General features: G+C 32.7%; 1 protein-coding gene across 1 annotated transcript in view; it reads right to left on the bottom strand.

The window, feature by feature from the left end:
* LOC113523091 (fatty acid synthase-like) overlaps positions 1-17,075 on the bottom strand; it is a 46,833-nt gene that overhangs the window by 13,575 nt on the left and 16,183 nt on the right. The window contains exons 11-24 of the mRNA XM_052892647.1: positions 15,867-16,036; positions 15,044-15,195; positions 11,130-11,313; positions 10,298-10,446; positions 9,305-9,486; positions 8,149-8,268; positions 6,698-6,807; positions 5,782-5,972; positions 5,047-5,219; positions 4,525-4,782; positions 4,322-4,439; positions 3,909-4,163; positions 3,518-3,818; positions 2,735-2,880 (exon numbers count right to left, since the gene is read on the bottom strand). Coding sequence (XP_052748607.1) covers positions 2,735-2,880; positions 3,518-3,818; positions 3,909-4,163; positions 4,322-4,439; positions 4,525-4,782; positions 5,047-5,219; positions 5,782-5,972; positions 6,698-6,807; positions 8,149-8,268; positions 9,305-9,486; positions 10,298-10,446; positions 11,130-11,313; positions 15,044-15,195; positions 15,867-16,036 — 2,509 coding nt within the window. The remainder of the gene's footprint in view (positions 1-2,734; positions 2,881-3,517; positions 3,819-3,908; positions 4,164-4,321; positions 4,440-4,524; positions 4,783-5,046; positions 5,220-5,781; positions 5,973-6,697; positions 6,808-8,148; positions 8,269-9,304; positions 9,487-10,297; positions 10,447-11,129; positions 11,314-15,043; positions 15,196-15,866; positions 16,037-17,075) is intronic.

Genomic DNA, 17,075 nt, shown 5'->3' with positions numbered 1-17,075 from the left:
TTTAACAAATCATGTTATGTTGGTGCAATAAAATATATATATATATATAATAAAATATATATATATATATATATATATATATATATATATATATATATATATATATATATTACACAATAGGAGCCACAGACAGCCTTCTATGTCGATGCTGTTTCGACGCCGAAGAAACGGCTGCTCACGTAATCCTGGAATGTGAGGCTGTGGCCCATCAACGTTTAGAAATCCTCGGAACGGTGAGGTCGCTCCGTGAGGCCTGTGAAGAACCCAGGAAGCTTCTGCGCTTCTGGACGGAGCTAGGTTGGCTGCACTAGCCACGACTCATACGCACAATGGCCCAAATGAGAGGCTAAGCGCAGAAAACACAGTCTTTCTCACATTCACATTTTATTTGCCTATGTAATTTATTCACGTATATTTATTATATTTATGCAAAATGCGATGCAAATGATTTGACTTGATTTAGCATCGCAAAGTGAACCAGAACATTACAATAATGATATCACAAATATACAATTACGTTATAATGATTTGATAGGCGCTGAAATTAGAATTTCTAGTCCAGAATAATTCGTACTGGATTACATTGCGTAGCGGAATAACAATGAATTATTACATGCAATAATGACGTGTCTGTTCACATGCTCTTTTGATGTTAACAATTCAGTAATTTGCAGGATAATAGAAAATGCATCTTATTTGTTGAATTATGACACAACATAATACGTAAATATATGTATGGCAAGCAGTATCCCGCGGCTTCATTCACATATAATCAGTGTATAAAGTATCCCATATATTTTTATAGCATATTATATGTGATTATTTAGAGTGATAGAACTTTTTTATTTATGAACCGATTGAAATAAAACAAACACTAGTACAAACTGTAACATATTAGTGAAAACCGCTTTCAAATGGCTTAAGCCGTTTTTGAGATTTACATACACAAACGTACAGACAAACAGACATGGAGACATACGAACAAAAATTCTAAAAATCATTATTTTGGGTTCTATTACATTCAATAAGTCCCACTATAACAGTTTTTCTTATATATCTTCTATGTACAGAAAGCGATCAGTTACGATTTATTACTATGTTTTGATAGCTGTTGACGGTGTCTAGTATTTATTTATTTATTTATTTATGTACACTTTATTGCACCATTTATAAAATAGTAAACACATTTAACTGTAATAAGAAATGATACAAAAGGCGGCCTTATCGCTAAGCAATCTCTTCCAGACAACCTTTGGGTAGAGAACATTGAGAAAACAAAGAAAAATAAAGGGTCACCTACCCTACCATAATATTACGCACTATTATATTAGTACTATTATATATAAACAAATATATACAAAGATATATACATATATATGTATATACATATATATACATAAACAAATACATACATAAACATACACAAACTTAAAAGTACACATACAACAGGAGAGAGTGACACTGGAAGATGAAGATAGAACATGGGAAAAAATAGTTACTTATATATGGGCTTTAACAGAGGTTTTGAAACTAGCGAGAGATTGAGCGCACCGAATTATTATTATATTCCACAGCGAACTTGTATCAGTAAAGGAATTGGAATAAAAGGAAGTGGAGTGAGTTGGAAATTTGAGACGGAGATTATTGACACTGCGTGAAGTTTGGCCATTGGCCTCATTAAGAAACACAAATCGGTCTTTAAGATAATCAGGAACAATGGGGTTAAAAAGAATCGCGTAAAGGAGAGATAGGATATGTAAATTACGACGAAAACGGAAAGGGAGCCACTTGAGTTGAGTACGAAATTAAGAAATGTGATCATACTTGCGAAGACCAAATATGAAACGAATACATAAATTTTGAAGACGCTCAAGCTTGTTTAATTGCTCTTCAGTAAGGTCTAATAACATTTACATATATAAGAATGGATTTTATGCAAGCGCAATTTTGGTGGTAATAGGAAGGAAATTGCGTAATCTATTCAAGGCGCTAGTAACAGCAAACATTTTTTTGCTAACCTCTGAAATTTGCGAAGACCACGATAAAGTACTGTCAAAGATAATGCCAAGATTTTTTTTTTTTTTTGTAATCTATTAGAACCCCATCAAAAATCAAGTCGAGAGACTCTCCAATGGAAAGTGAAATAAGCCTGGGGCTACCTATAATGATGGCTTGTGTCTTTAAGGGGTTTACAACAAGACCATAAGATTTACTCCAGGCTGATATATGTGTAAGATCAGTGTTAACAGTAGATATTGCTAAAGCGATATCAGTATTTCAACTAAGAATTTAATTTCATATCCTATACTAACAGCCAACCCCGCTTTGCATGAGTGTAATTTTCCCTATGATTTTTCAAATATTTTCTAACATATAAAACTTGTTATATTATTTTGTTTTATTATATAATTGTTGTATTATATATATTTATATATATATATATATATATATATATATATATATAATGACGAATATAGGATAATTATATATTTTAGCTAAAAACAAATAGTATTTCTTTTAATAAACATAAAATATTAAAGAGTTATAGTGTTTCTAATATTGTAAGCAGGAAAATATATATCTCAAAACAAGTTCTGTCAGTTTTTAAGTAACACCTGTGTAGAAATATACCTATATCATTAACAATACTAGTTAAATACAAAAAAAGATGCTTTTTTTTTTAACTGAATAAAAACGTTATAATTCTATTCGTAAACTTAAACTGGTAGCTTACCTGTTTTAAAATATTAAAAACTAATTGCTTTTGAAGTTGATCTTGGTACAAACTGTCTTCGAGAGTAAACGATGGTGCATGATAATCTTCTATCACCACTAGTCTGATATTACCCTGGTACTTGTTTTTAAGTCTTTTAACTAGTCCTGTAGTAAAAAATATAATTTTAACTTCTAATTCTGTACCAACATTGATATTATATTATTATTTTCCTTGGCTTAATAACTTATAAATTAGACGGAGGCGGAAGCCAAAAAAGAGCAATACTTTAAGATAAGTAATCCATTTTTAACTTCCATTAATAAAAAAATGAATTGAAATTGAGTAAAATAAACAAATTTTCATCCAATACTAATTTTCCGTGTACCGATAAATTTTTCCAATATTAAAAGCGCAAGTGAAGGCAGTATCGCTAAGTTATATTTTATTATATATCGTTGAAATTTAATATAAGATTAATGATTTTTTTTATGCAACTTAGAATGACAAACAAACTGACGGCTCATCTAATAGAAAGTGGTAACTGTTGCCTGTAGTCATGAGCAGTACCATGGACATAACAGAGTATACTGTTTCGCCCATGATACCCCCCATGCGTTGCCATTCCTGAGGACTCAGGTGTTATTCCTCTATACTCTGTAAATTCACTGCCATATCCCACCCTTCAAACCGAAACAGCTATGTAAACACAACTGCTTCATGGTAGAAACACGAAGGGAACAGAGGTACATAGCAAAACGACTTTTGTGCAAAATCTCGCACTGGTAATGTTATATAACTTACCTATAAGACCACAATAATGTTGTTTATCAGAAACTAGAATAACATGTGACGATGACCGCAGCTCTTTTTCTACTTCGGGCACCCAAGAAAAGTTCAAATCGTGAGCTATAGAAATAGTCTTTATGTTTTGTTTCTCCTTAACCACATCAGCTTTTTTAAGCAAAACAATGAACTGGCTTTGCATCGACATAAGAGTGATAACATCGAATAATTTATATTTAGGATATATTTTGGATGTATCTTTCTCTATAGTTATAACGAATGTATTTTTATTCAAACCACTATGAAGATTATTCATTTTCTGTAATTTAATTAAAATGTACATTTAGATATCGTAGTCTACTTCATTGCCTTTAAAAATTACAATAATACTTATATTTATTACATTTACCTTTTCATCACTCAACAGATTGTCTACAATAACAACGTTAGCTTTTAATACATGTTTATTCGTTTTTATTGAAGAAAAATCTTCAATTTCCTTTGTAATCATATTAAATTCTGCTTCTGGTATCTTATTAGCTGCTTCTTTAATAGCATTGTTTGTAATTACAAAACTTGGAGAAGACAAATTCACAACATTTATATGATTCTCTACCACATTGTCGGCTATAATTTGTAAATTTATTTGCAGAGCTGATATAAGCTGTAAAAAGATTTTTTTTTCTTAAAATACAACAACCTGATTGTGCAAAACAATATAATCATGTCATTATAAATATCAACAGTTAAAAAGTGTTTAAATAAAAAAATAAACAAAAAAAATTAAATGCATTTGAACAAAAATAAAGGAATTATACTTACATCGATATATCCTGTTAGAAAATGTGGAATAAACTGTTTTGTCTGCAGCACATCAGGAACTTGTTGTTTGAATGGTTTTTCATAAAACTCTATATTTTTTAGCTGAATTCCGCCACATCTTTAATAACATTTATTAGATAATTAATATAGAAAACTTTTTTTATTTGTAATGACAAAAATTTTAAAATAAATTTTATATTTACCTAGTCACAGCTGATATAGCGTTATACGTAACGTCTATACTGTCAGAGCCTTTTGGAAGATTTTCTACAATGCGATTATGCTCTATAGGATTTATTGTAAGACTTTTTATGACTTTTGTAGTTGATAACCCGTCGTAATTCTTTGCTAGTATATTTATTTGTATCATTGAGTCCAACAATGTTACCCACTCGCCGGTCCATTTGACGCTTGCTTTAGAAAAGTTATTATTTATTGTTCGTACCGACTGAAACTCACCCCTGAAATAAAATCCGATAAAGTTTCAGATTTACAATTAAATTGTGATTCTGTATTATTATTATTTGCTAACTTATACATTTTAAATAGTTTATTAAATAAATGCAGTACTAAATTTATTTGTCAGAAGAATGGAATATTGCAAACTTTGAAATTTGCAAAAGGGATGCAATTAAACATATAATGCATATTAATGAGTTTTCAATACATTAAGACAAAATAAGTAACATTAATTTTAAGTAAGTCAATGATTATTAAAATTTTACCGGTAAGCGAGTCCTCTTTGGTTGAAAAATCTATAAATTTCATTGGAATCTAAAATAATATCTTGATCAGTAGCGACATTATCTACTGGTTCTTCGTTTTCATCTACAGAGACATTAGGTTCATTATCTTGTATGATATAGCCATCTACAAGACATGCGTTTTCATATATAACCTAAAACAAAATATATAACGATACTGTATTGTAGAATAGCAAACAAGCTGACGAAAAGTGGTTACCATCGCCTATAGAAAGAACAGCCCCATGAACATAATAGAGTATTTTGTATAGCCCACCCATATGTTGCCATTACTGAGGACTAAAGTGTTATTCCTCTATATCCCTTAATTGCATTGTCATATCCCACAATTCAAACTAAAATATAATTACTTTACAGCAGAAACACAAATAGGACAGAAATACCCAAACAGACGACTTTTGAACAAAGTCTAGAACAAAATGTAGTAGACATGAAAAAAATATTCGAATAAAAACACAGATAGATGTCGAAACATTTTATAGACATATGGAATTGAAAATATTTTAATTCAGAATTCGTTATCATGTAGGTATATACAATATGACATCGTCACAAAAAGAAATATAGATAAATTAGATACCTTCTACATTTGAACATTCAGGTGTATAATCAACCATTAAAACTATTTTTGTTATTAAAAACAGAACTCTATGTACACAACTATAAAATATATTTTAATATGTGTAAGCAACGTACCTCAAAAAAGTAGCTACCCTTGTATATTAAAATTTCAAATTTCAAGGGCACTTCTTTTCTAATAACCGCCTCTCCGTGGAAATTTATGTCTTTGAATATAACAGACATTTCTCTGTAGTCCACCTCTTTGTACATAGCTAAAGTTTCCCAGACCAGGAATAAAATTGCAGCTTCGGGGAACATGATGAGACCTGGAAAATTTTCATTTATATTTTTCATATCATCAGATCTCGAGTCGCGATGTTCGTTCACGTTGATCTTCCAAACTATTTAATCGGTTTTAATGAAGTTTTGTAAATTTACATTATATGCATCCCGTTAAGAGATTTTAGATAAGAGATCCCGTGAAGAGAACTTATCCTGACAGGAGAAAATGGACATTATTGATGGTTGTAGGAAGCTAAACCACGTTTGTCGAGCCAGCTAATAATATTATAGAGCAAATATAATACTACTAGCGAAAAAGGCAAGGATTTTTTTTATGCAATTTAGAATGGCAAACAAGCTGACGGTCCACCTGATGGAAAGTGGTAACCGTCGCCTATACACATGAGTAGTACCATGGACATAACAGAGCATACTGTTTCGCCCATGATACCCCCCATGCGTTGCCATTCCTGACGAATCAGGTGTTATTCCTCTGTATATTGTAAATTCACTGCTATATTCTACCCTTCAAACTGAAATTGTTAGTAATTGTATCTAATAGTCCTATTGTTAGCAATATATCCTCTATTAGGTCAGTTTCCACGCGATTCGTTTTGGAAACAATTGTGATTAATTTTTCTTGAATTCGTCACGATGGATTAACTGACCTGCTTCATTTCATTGTGCTCCATTTTGAATCTTTTGAAAGAATAAATTAATTTTAAAGCATTTTGAAAGGTTAAAATACAACATATAAAATTGTAATTACCATCCCTAACATGGCCTTCAAAATATTTGTAGTCGTCGTCAAAAATAGACATAATGAAGCGGCGATTTGTTGCAACCACTCTCTTTTTAGTATTATACCTGGCCTCGGGCCTGAAAAAAGGAAAATGTTCTATAAAAACCTCAGTAAACGTCGCTGTAATTTATGAGTCTTTTCGTAGTTTAAACAACTCTTGTTATATTTTTTCTGCGTAAAATGCAATGGTAAATTAATGGTCCATATGATGGAAAATGATAACCGTCGCCTATAACATAAATATCACTTTATGGAACACTCTGTCATGTTCATGGCACCTCGTGTATTGTCATTTTAGAGGACTATGGTATTATCCTAAAACATCACCAATGTCTAACTGCGGCTACCAACCCGCCTGCTAAGCGTGGCAACTCCTGGAAAAATCCTTTAGAGGACTTCATAGAAGAAAGCGCATATTCAGCAGTGGAGAATTTTTTTTGATGTGTGAAAATGATATGGTAACCCCACCTGCGCTAACGGGTGATAGATGAGAATGAAAATAGGCCAGTTAGCCCATCATGATGAATTTATCAGGAATTAACCATGATAGTTTCCAGAGAGAACCGCGAGGAGGTCGACCTGGTTGGGTATATTGCTAGCAATGGGATTTTCAGTCTCCATTACTAACAATCCCTTTTCTCCCGCAGTGGAGAGTTAGCTACTGATATGACGATGATGTATACCTAGTAATTTTAGTTTAATTGTAAAACATTTCTTTCTAACATTAGATATGTAAATAAACAAACAAACTTCTCTCGGAAGTTAATAACCTCTGTGCTACTTTTCTTTGTGTGATGAGGTCCCGGGTTCGGATTTCCAGTCGTGTCAATTTAGGAAATGAATTATTCTAAATTGCTTTAAGTTTGGGTGTTGTAGATTGTGCCCCCAAATACTCGCTATTTAGTTTATTGTAATACAGGACAATTGGGGTGATTGTGTGACACTTATTTATTATAAATAAAATTTATTTCGTTATTCTTAACTTGCATAATTGTATACGTTTATTTTTAAAAATTTTATCCATTTTTCATTCTGAGTCTCTTTAACTTGGTAATAACATAATGGGAGGATAACGAAACAAATGAGATTTTTAAAATGTGTGAATGTTAAACCATCTCTTTGTGTCTTAGTGAAAATAGTTGGGGAATAACTTTAGCTGTTATATTATGCTATGGTATTTATTTATTTCTCTTATTCTACGAATACTATTAATATGAAAGTTTATATATATTTTTAGATATGTGTTCTTTACTTAGTCACGTTAAAAAAAAAGTAGATTTGAATAAAACTTAGTACATGCGTAGGTAACATCTTAACACGCGTTACACAACTAGTTTTTCTTTATAAAGTAAAAAATAAATGTTTTCACTTAAAGAATTGAGCGGTGATTGGGATGATACGTAAAATATGTAACTCACCAGTCCTCGCTGTGCACCCAGTCGACAAAATGGGACAGTAACGACGTGCCCGTCGCTACAGGATATTCGATTTTAGGGTACAGGATGTCCAATTTGGGATTCAATCCGGCTTGATACAACCTGTTAAGGAATACACCTATTTCAAAGGACTATTTTTATACGTTTGCTTTTTTGTGTTTGTATCTTTACCAATTGTATTTTTTATTTTCTTTTTTTTTTAATAATAGATTCTCTTCTTAGAATTGTTTTATTACAATTTTTTTAGATTAATTTTAATCAAAAGTACATAATTAAACAATTTACGTTATTATAGTAATAGCAAATTAATATTCCGTAATAAAAACATTAATTACATTTGCTCTGCAAAAAAGTAACTACTTTCTGGATACTTAGACATATTTAAGTACTAGTGAATACATATTCGTAATATATAAATATTTATCATGGGTGTACGATACAAGCAGAATCTTCCACTATCAAGAAAATGACTGTTTTAATTATTATAAATTTAACATAGAATTATTTTAAATTTATAACAATTAATTTAATTACTATAAATTTAATATTGAATGAAACCACATCTACTGCAAAATTCAAAATTATTTTAAAATTGACATAATAATGTATTTGTAATATAGTGACAAAAAAATCAGACGAATTAAAAATCTCCTCTTTTTGAAAATAATTTAAAAAATATAGTGGTTTACCAACTTTAATGTGTTCTATCTGAGAGTGAAATAAATTAGCAAATTGCAAAAAAATTATAATTTAGAATTTATTTCCAAATATACATCAATTCAATCGTAGTAGAACCAGTTGTTTTTATTTTAAAACCAAACGATCGTATTGTATATGCAATATTTGTATCAATTTTGTTAAGAAATAAATATTTTTCATTTTCACTATTGATAAAATTTCTATGAAAACAATCTGAAAATTCTTTCAAATAAAAAAGAAAATTCAAATCAGTTTATAAATTGCAGAGTTAAAAAATTATTTAACAAACATAAAAGAAATGACAGCCGAATAGAGGACCTTGTCCTATTCCAAGATCGGTTGATAAGAGATTGGTCTTAGACATTTGATTCTCTTCGCCTAAACTATAAGCAAGTTGATATAATGACAAGTAATAAATTTAAATAACAAAATGACTCACTTGCCGATGGCTTCCAACAGATACTTGACGGGGTCGGTGCCCCCCCTCCTGGTGAGCGGCACGTGCACGCACTCGCTGAGCGCCCTCTTGAGGATCGCCTGCAGCAGCCCGTGCGGCGCTACCTCTATCACCAGCGCGTTCGAAGGTATCAGCTTCGATGTTTCCTCAAACAGCACGGCATTCTGTTGAACGTTTAGAGGCGGATTAACTTACATCAGTACGAGACATCTAGTACAATATTGATGACGGCCCACCTGATGGAAAGTGGTAACCGTCGCCTATAGACATGAGCAGTGCCATGGACGTAACAGAGTATACTGTTTCGCCCATGATACCCCCCATGCGTCACCATTATTGAGAACTCAGGTGTTATTCCTCTGTACCCTGTAAATTCACGCCATATCCCACCCTTCAAACCGAAACACAGCCATACACACACAACTGCATCACGGTTGAAACACAAATGGGACAGAGGTACCCAAGCAATCGACTTTTGTACAAAGTCTCCCTCTACTTAATGACGATGTTGTTATTATTTTTGAAGTTATTTTTAGAGTTAATGATGTTTGTTAAATTCTAAAACTAATAAAATTGTCTCGCGTAATGCATGTCATATATAATGATGATAGCATTGTTAGTTCTTTTTCGTTCGGATTAGCGAATTGGAAATTTCTGTATAAAATAAATATATATTGTATGAAATAAAGAAAGAAATATTTTTATTTAAGTAAACTTAAATTTAAACATTTTAAACAAATATTTTTCTATGATTCTACCACCTATTCGGAATGCAATCTCTGTTGTTTTTTATACGCATATATGGTTCACCCTGTACTGCAATCACCTCTCTCTTCGTAATTATATAGATACGTTTTTTATAATACGAATGCAAACGAGCATGCGGCTCGCCTGATGGTAAATGACTACCGCCGTTCATAAACACCCGCAACACTAGACGCATTGCAAGTGTGCTGCCGGCCTTTTAAAACTTACCAACAGGTTATTGGTGTGATATTCAGCGGAGGAATACTTTGCTTTGGGTTCCCCCCACTGGTCCTGCGGCACCGATGTCGACACCCATTTCGGGCTGCGCTCCTTTGGCTCTTTAATCACCTCGCTGAGGTATTTCAATAAAGCCGGCCCTATAAAAATCATTATAATTTATTTTTTAACATTTTATTGCAACAATAACGTATATAAAACGTATGTAGAAGTGGAAGAGATTGTTAGTAATGAGATCTAACAGGCCTATTAGTAGCAATTTATTGTAACAGGTCGACCTCCACGCGGTTCTCCTTGGAAACCATCGTGGATTATTTTTAATGAATTTTTTTCCAATAGGCCGACTGACCTGAAAGCCTACCATGAAATGTTTCCCGAAATTTCGGGTCCGAACGAAACACAAATTTGATGTTAAAATTACATGATACATACCGTTTAAAAATGCTAAAGTACTGTTTCTTTGGACTTTTATGGTAGGATTTATGATTAATGAAATGTTAAGCTCTTTGTACCGGGTCGATTTCGATATGAAGAAAAACACGAACTTGAGTCCGAAAATTCGAAATTTAATTTCATGGTAGACCCCCTGCTTCATTCTCACCCATCATGTCTCATTGGCGGCCCGATAGCGTTGCTATTCCTGAGGACTCAGACCTTAATCCTCTGTACTCTGTAAATTCACGCCATATCCCACCCTTCAAACCGAAACACAGCCATGCAAACACAACTGTTTCACGTTAGAAACATGAATAGGACAGAGGTACTCAAGCAATCGACCTTTGTACAAAGTCTCCCTTTGGTAAAAACTTTTCACTTATCTTACCAGCTTCGGCGATGTATCTGGAATGATACGCGATGTTGGAGCACGGCACCTCCTTGGCGAATATGCCGCGTTTGGTCAAGTCGCTGACGAACTCCTTCATGATGTCCGCGGGGCCGGATATCGTCGACGATTCGGCGCTATTGTGACATGCCACTTCTATCTCTGGCGGGCACAAATCCAAAACCTGCCATAATAATGATGTATTTAATTCTACTTATCTATTTATTTAATTGTTCTTTACTCTATATGAGCTCCCTGCCGAGGTTTACCCAAGAGACTACAGCATGGGGTTTTTCAAAAGGGGGGTAAAGAGGTTTCTTCAGGGTCGGCAACGCGCGCGTAATACCTCTGGTATTGCCAGGCGTTCATAGGCTACGGTAACCGCTTACTATCAGGTAAGCCGTATGCTTGTTTGCCACCTCAGTGGTATAAAAAAAATTAGTACAGTCCATGTCTACTCGTTTATGTCACGGTTACCACTTTACATCAGATGGAATATCTATCTATATTAGAATATTATTATTTTTATTTATTATTATATTTTTTTTTATATTTCATTATTTAAATTTTATTAAGTATAGGTAAAAATTATCAAAAATGTAGTTTTATATAGCCGTGTAGTACAGGCATAGAATAGGCCATCCCTTCCTGTCCCGTGGGTGTCATAAGAGGCGACTAAGGGAGGGTGAGGGATGGACAGTCCCTCTTAAAACGTCTTCAAAGCCTGACTGCGTTTGCCAGCCCGCTTGACAAGTATGGCAACTACTGGCAAAACACCCCAAGGGGAGGCTTATGTTCAGCAGTGAGCAGCTAAAGGCTGATATGATATATATATATATATATATATATATATATATATATATATATATATTATATAGTTATTACTAATATATAAATGTATCAATAAGTTTGTTTATTATTACCTCATAACGACTTAAAAGCTTAACCAACCACTATGAAATTGGATATACAATTGCTGTATGGGAGTGAGGGCAATGAGGTCATAGATTACTTACCCTGTGTCCAGGTCAGTAAATATATCCCATGAAAGCTAGTAAAAGGCAGTAGTAGCGTAAATAGTACGTTAACAACTGTGGATTCTGTTCCAATCTATTTTACTGTATAGTTAAAATATTATTGTAACCTGTTATTTATTACGTACTGTAGTGCAAATAAAATTACATCAATCTATATAACATTATGTTTCTGCCGTATGGTCCCGGAATAGAATAGGCCACCCCATCCTTTCCTTTAGGAATCGTACGAGTCCACTAAGGGAGGGCGAAGGGTGAGTAGCAGCGTCTTAAAACATTTACAAAGTCTAACTGCGCTTGCCAATCCGCCTGCCAAACTTGGCAACTACTGGCAAAACACCCCAAGGGGAGGCTTACGTTCAACAGTGAACAGTTAAAGGCTGATATGATGACATAACATTATATAGACGTTCCAATAGTATAAGGACAAAAAATTGTTGTAAAATTATTTTTAACAGGATATTTTATTTATAAAATAAAGCAGTAAGACAAATGTACATATATGTATATTAATTGGTATGATATTAACTTAGTATTTCAAGTTTATTTTATAAACAAACTCATGGTGGGCGGTTTATAAATAAGCTCCTGATAACTAGTAAGTGCACCGCCCACACAGTTCATAAACTCGTGATACTAAGAACATTAATTTATTTTATATAAATATTTAAAGTATGTTATTGGAGACACAAGGACTAATATATATTATATATATATATATATATATATATATATATATACATTGTGCACAGGACAGATATTATTAAAGTAAAATATGTTCGGAGTTTATCGTGTGGTCCCGGCGTAGAATGGGCCACCACTTTAGGGGACTTAATGATCGAGGCATGGACAGCAGCGTCCTTATTAAAACATCACCAGTCTAACTGCGGATGTCAACCTACCACCTGCCAAGCATGACAACTACTGGTTATGAGAGAGGCCTATGTTCAGCATTGGACAGTTAATGACTGACATGATGACGATGATTATATTTGGTAAGCATATTATTTGTATTTGACGTACAGGTAAGTATTAAGAAGTTATTTTTAGAAATTTCAATTTAATGGGATTTGTAACACGGAATAAAAGATTGTATGTATATGAACATGAAAATTTAAATGCCTTTGCTATTATTAATATATCTTGTATTGTAATTTAAATATGCGATATATACGTTAAAGATGTCGATGGAAGATTTGTTAAGGATATTCCATACAGTCCTATAAAATACAACATCATATAAGAAGTAAAGTAGAAGAAGAAAAAAAAAAGTGATAAAATATAGAAACTGCAATTTTTGTGTACATAAATATAATTATCAATTTGTTGCAAACTCATTAATTATTTTAAAGATTTTACTTTTGTTGTATTTTTATACTTTATTTTTACAATTGTCTCGGCTCTTTTTCACTGTCGTAGTCTGTCTTCCGTAATTTTATTTATTATAATTAATTTCCTTTAAACCTATTATTTAATTTTTTTGATATACAACTTAGAATGGCGAACAAGCTGGCGGCCCACTTGATGGAAAGTGGTAACCGTCGCCTATAGACATAAGCAGTACCATGGACATAATAGAGTATACTGTTTCGCTCATGATACCCTCCATGCGTTGCCATTCCTGAGGACTCAGGCGTTATTCCTCTGTACCCAGTAAATTCACGCCATATCCCACTCTTCAAACCGAAACACAGCCATGCAAACACAACTGCTTCACGGTTGAAACACGAATGTGACAGAGGTGCCCAAGCAATCAACTTTTGTATAAAGTCTCCCTCTGGTAAAATTATTGTTTAATTATATCAAATACATCAATATACAGTCCATATTATCGCCCACACAATTAATGATATTTGTTTCAATTGATCGAATACAACAGCTTTTAAAGATAATGGAGGAAGACGCATACGTCAGACGTAATTACGTTTGAAAAAAAGTAATTGAAAGGTTTATCGACCGATAGTATTACTTTTAGGGTAAAATTGGAATTATACACAGTCAGGACAGCAGCGACGGAAAGAATAATAGTTTACTTAGTGAAAATATAGTAACGTAATAGTAAGAACAAATTCTAATCATTAAAAAGGTTCTAACTCAGCATGTGTAAGGAGTCTTTACGGGTCTCTGACGCTGATTTTCTGTAAGAGCCTATACAGAGGGTACTGTGTGTTACAATGAAATTAAATAACAAACGAAACAAGAGAGATGCGAATTCAATTCGTACGTTGGAAGGTAAATTTTAAGCGAGGAAAAATGGTATGGGATATTCTTATTAATTAATAAAATCGAATGTGAGTTTATTTGATACGTTTTGGCATTTAAACAGCTTAATCAATTGTCATGAAATTTGGTGTACACGTACTATAAGGAATGGAGAAAGACATAGTTTACTATTTATCTTCGTCACGACAAAGTCGCGAATAAAAATTAGCCTCGCTTGTACAAGTATGATCTAGATTGTAGAATACAAATAAATGTATATTTATTTATTATTCCATCTTGTTTGTATAATAAGATTGTAACTAGACAACATTTGTACATGAGAGATATTTAAGAACAAAATCTATCTATTTTGCGTATTTGTTTAGGTATCACGCAAAAAAAAACTGCTCCAAATTAGATGCGATTTTCATAGTTGTATTTCTGAAGGTTTAACTTAAAATCTAGTATATGTTTTATTTAAATATGCAAAACGAAAAGTTTCTCTATTTCTGAAATAAGTATATGTAAGTACATATGAGGTACTGTTCATGTCTATAGGCAACGGTTACTACTTTCCATCAGCAGGGCTGTCAGCTTGTTTGCCATTATAAGTTGTATATAAAAAAAAAATACAAAGTAGGAACGAACAAACGGTTAGTTGACAAATAAGTGACTGACCGCCTGGTGTCCGATGCCGACGGCGGCCATGGAGCCGCGGATGAAGGGCGTCTGCACGGACACGAGCCCGCGGCTGTACGCGGCCAGGATCATCTCCTCCGTCGTGAAGCAGCCGTCCGCGTACGCGCAGCCCAGCTCGCCCACGCTGTGCCCTGCCGGGGCAGCACAGTATAACCGTACAGTATACGATTCACACACACACACACACACACGCACACACACACACACACACACACACACACACACACACACACACACACACACACACACACACACAAGAGCATGTCGATGATTATCTAAATTCACAATAATATTAGACAGAGAAAACATTTCATTTTTCGTTTGTAGTAGACCAATGTTTAAAAGTGGAAAGTTAAAGACACTGTTAGACCGACACTGCTGTACGGCAGTGAAGTGTGGCCTACAAAAAAGCAAAAACTGCACACAGCAAAAATGCGTATGCCACGGTAATGAATACGTTAGGGGAAATTTCAGAGTTGTTTTAACAACTAACAAGATTATAAACACAAAAAAATTTTAACCATTTCAATAAATAAATCTTTCATCTATAGAAAGCTACATATCATAGATTTACATATTGGCAAAAAACATGAGCTATATTTTAAGTTAAAATTAAAAGAAATCTAAAAGCCTTTAAAAAAATCATTAATTCTACTGTAACCGTTTCTTAATTAAAGTCGATTAATTCTGTTATTATTGCAAATATATATAAGTGTTGCTTATTTAATATTTATTAAAATGTAACCGACATAATTATTTAATGAGATATCTTTAATTAATTACCATCAATCTTCATACGTACCAATAATGTTGTCAGGCACGATTCCCAGCTCTCTGAGAATGTCAGTCAATCCGATTTGGACGGCCGCGATCCCAACGAAGGAATGCAATATATTATCATAAATGGCTTTGTCCGGATGAGTTAGGATATGGATTAGATCAATGCCCTTCGGTTCCAATGCTTTTTGGCATCTGAAAAGTAAAAACTTATATAATTTTGCAACATTTCTCTCTCTCTCTCTGAATACTCGTATACATATACACACATATATATATATATATATATATATATATATATATATATATATATATATATATATATATATATATATATATATATATATATTATATATACTTTAGAATTTTTATAAAAATATAATTTGACTTGCACCCAGTATAGAAAAAACTGTTTTATTATAAGAATTTCTGTTCTGTCTTTAATGATGTATATACTAGGGATAATAAAGTCGATATATTTAATAGTAGCAGCAGTTGTCTATATTATTAATACGTGAAGCAAAAACTAATTTTTAAAAAAATTACGCGGATGGAGGAGTGTGAAATTTCGTACACTTATAGTTTATATAGAGAACGAGTAAAAAATGCAAATTTTTAAATTACAAATAAAAAGTATATTAAATCAATAAAAAAAAAACTATTACACACATTATCATGTTTTTGATATACACACGCATATTTGTTGAGAATAGATTAATATTGTTTGTCTTTAATATTATTTGTCTATAGTCTTACTGAATGTCAAACTTAAGCATAATAGATTCATTTATTACAATATATGTTTAATCGAATTTTGACAACAAGGCGACCACCAGTATAAGAAAAACCGTCATAAATTATTCATCCAGTTTTAAAAATATATTGCTTGTATAATAAAAAAAAAATAGCCACTTGTTTGACTATTGGTATTAGATATAGTCCAGACAGGACTATATCTAATATCAATAGTCATTAATTATTGTAGCTGTAAGCTACCTTCGATATACATATCTATATGGATTATTATTCTGATTGGTCAAATACTAATATACTAAATTCATAAGTCTACGAAAATATCACACGATTGTATATTTATCAAATAGAATTACGAACTCTGGCGCAATCAGATTCTTTAGTTGTTATTAAATAGTGGTAGTAGAGTGAAAGGAGCTTCATATAGTTATAGTCGGTTACCACTTTCCATCAGGTGGGCCGTCAGCTTGTTTGCCATTCT

This window comes from Galleria mellonella, unplaced genomic scaffold (genome assembly GCF_026898425.1).
Source record: "Galleria mellonella isolate WM207_F2 unplaced genomic scaffold, CSIRO_AGI_GalMel_v1 utg1634, whole genome shotgun sequence".
Lineage (NCBI taxonomy): Eukaryota > Metazoa > Arthropoda > Insecta > Lepidoptera > Pyralidae > Galleria > Galleria mellonella.
Note: the sequence above shows the minus strand (reverse complement) of the source record. Positions and strands in the feature narration are given on the sequence as shown.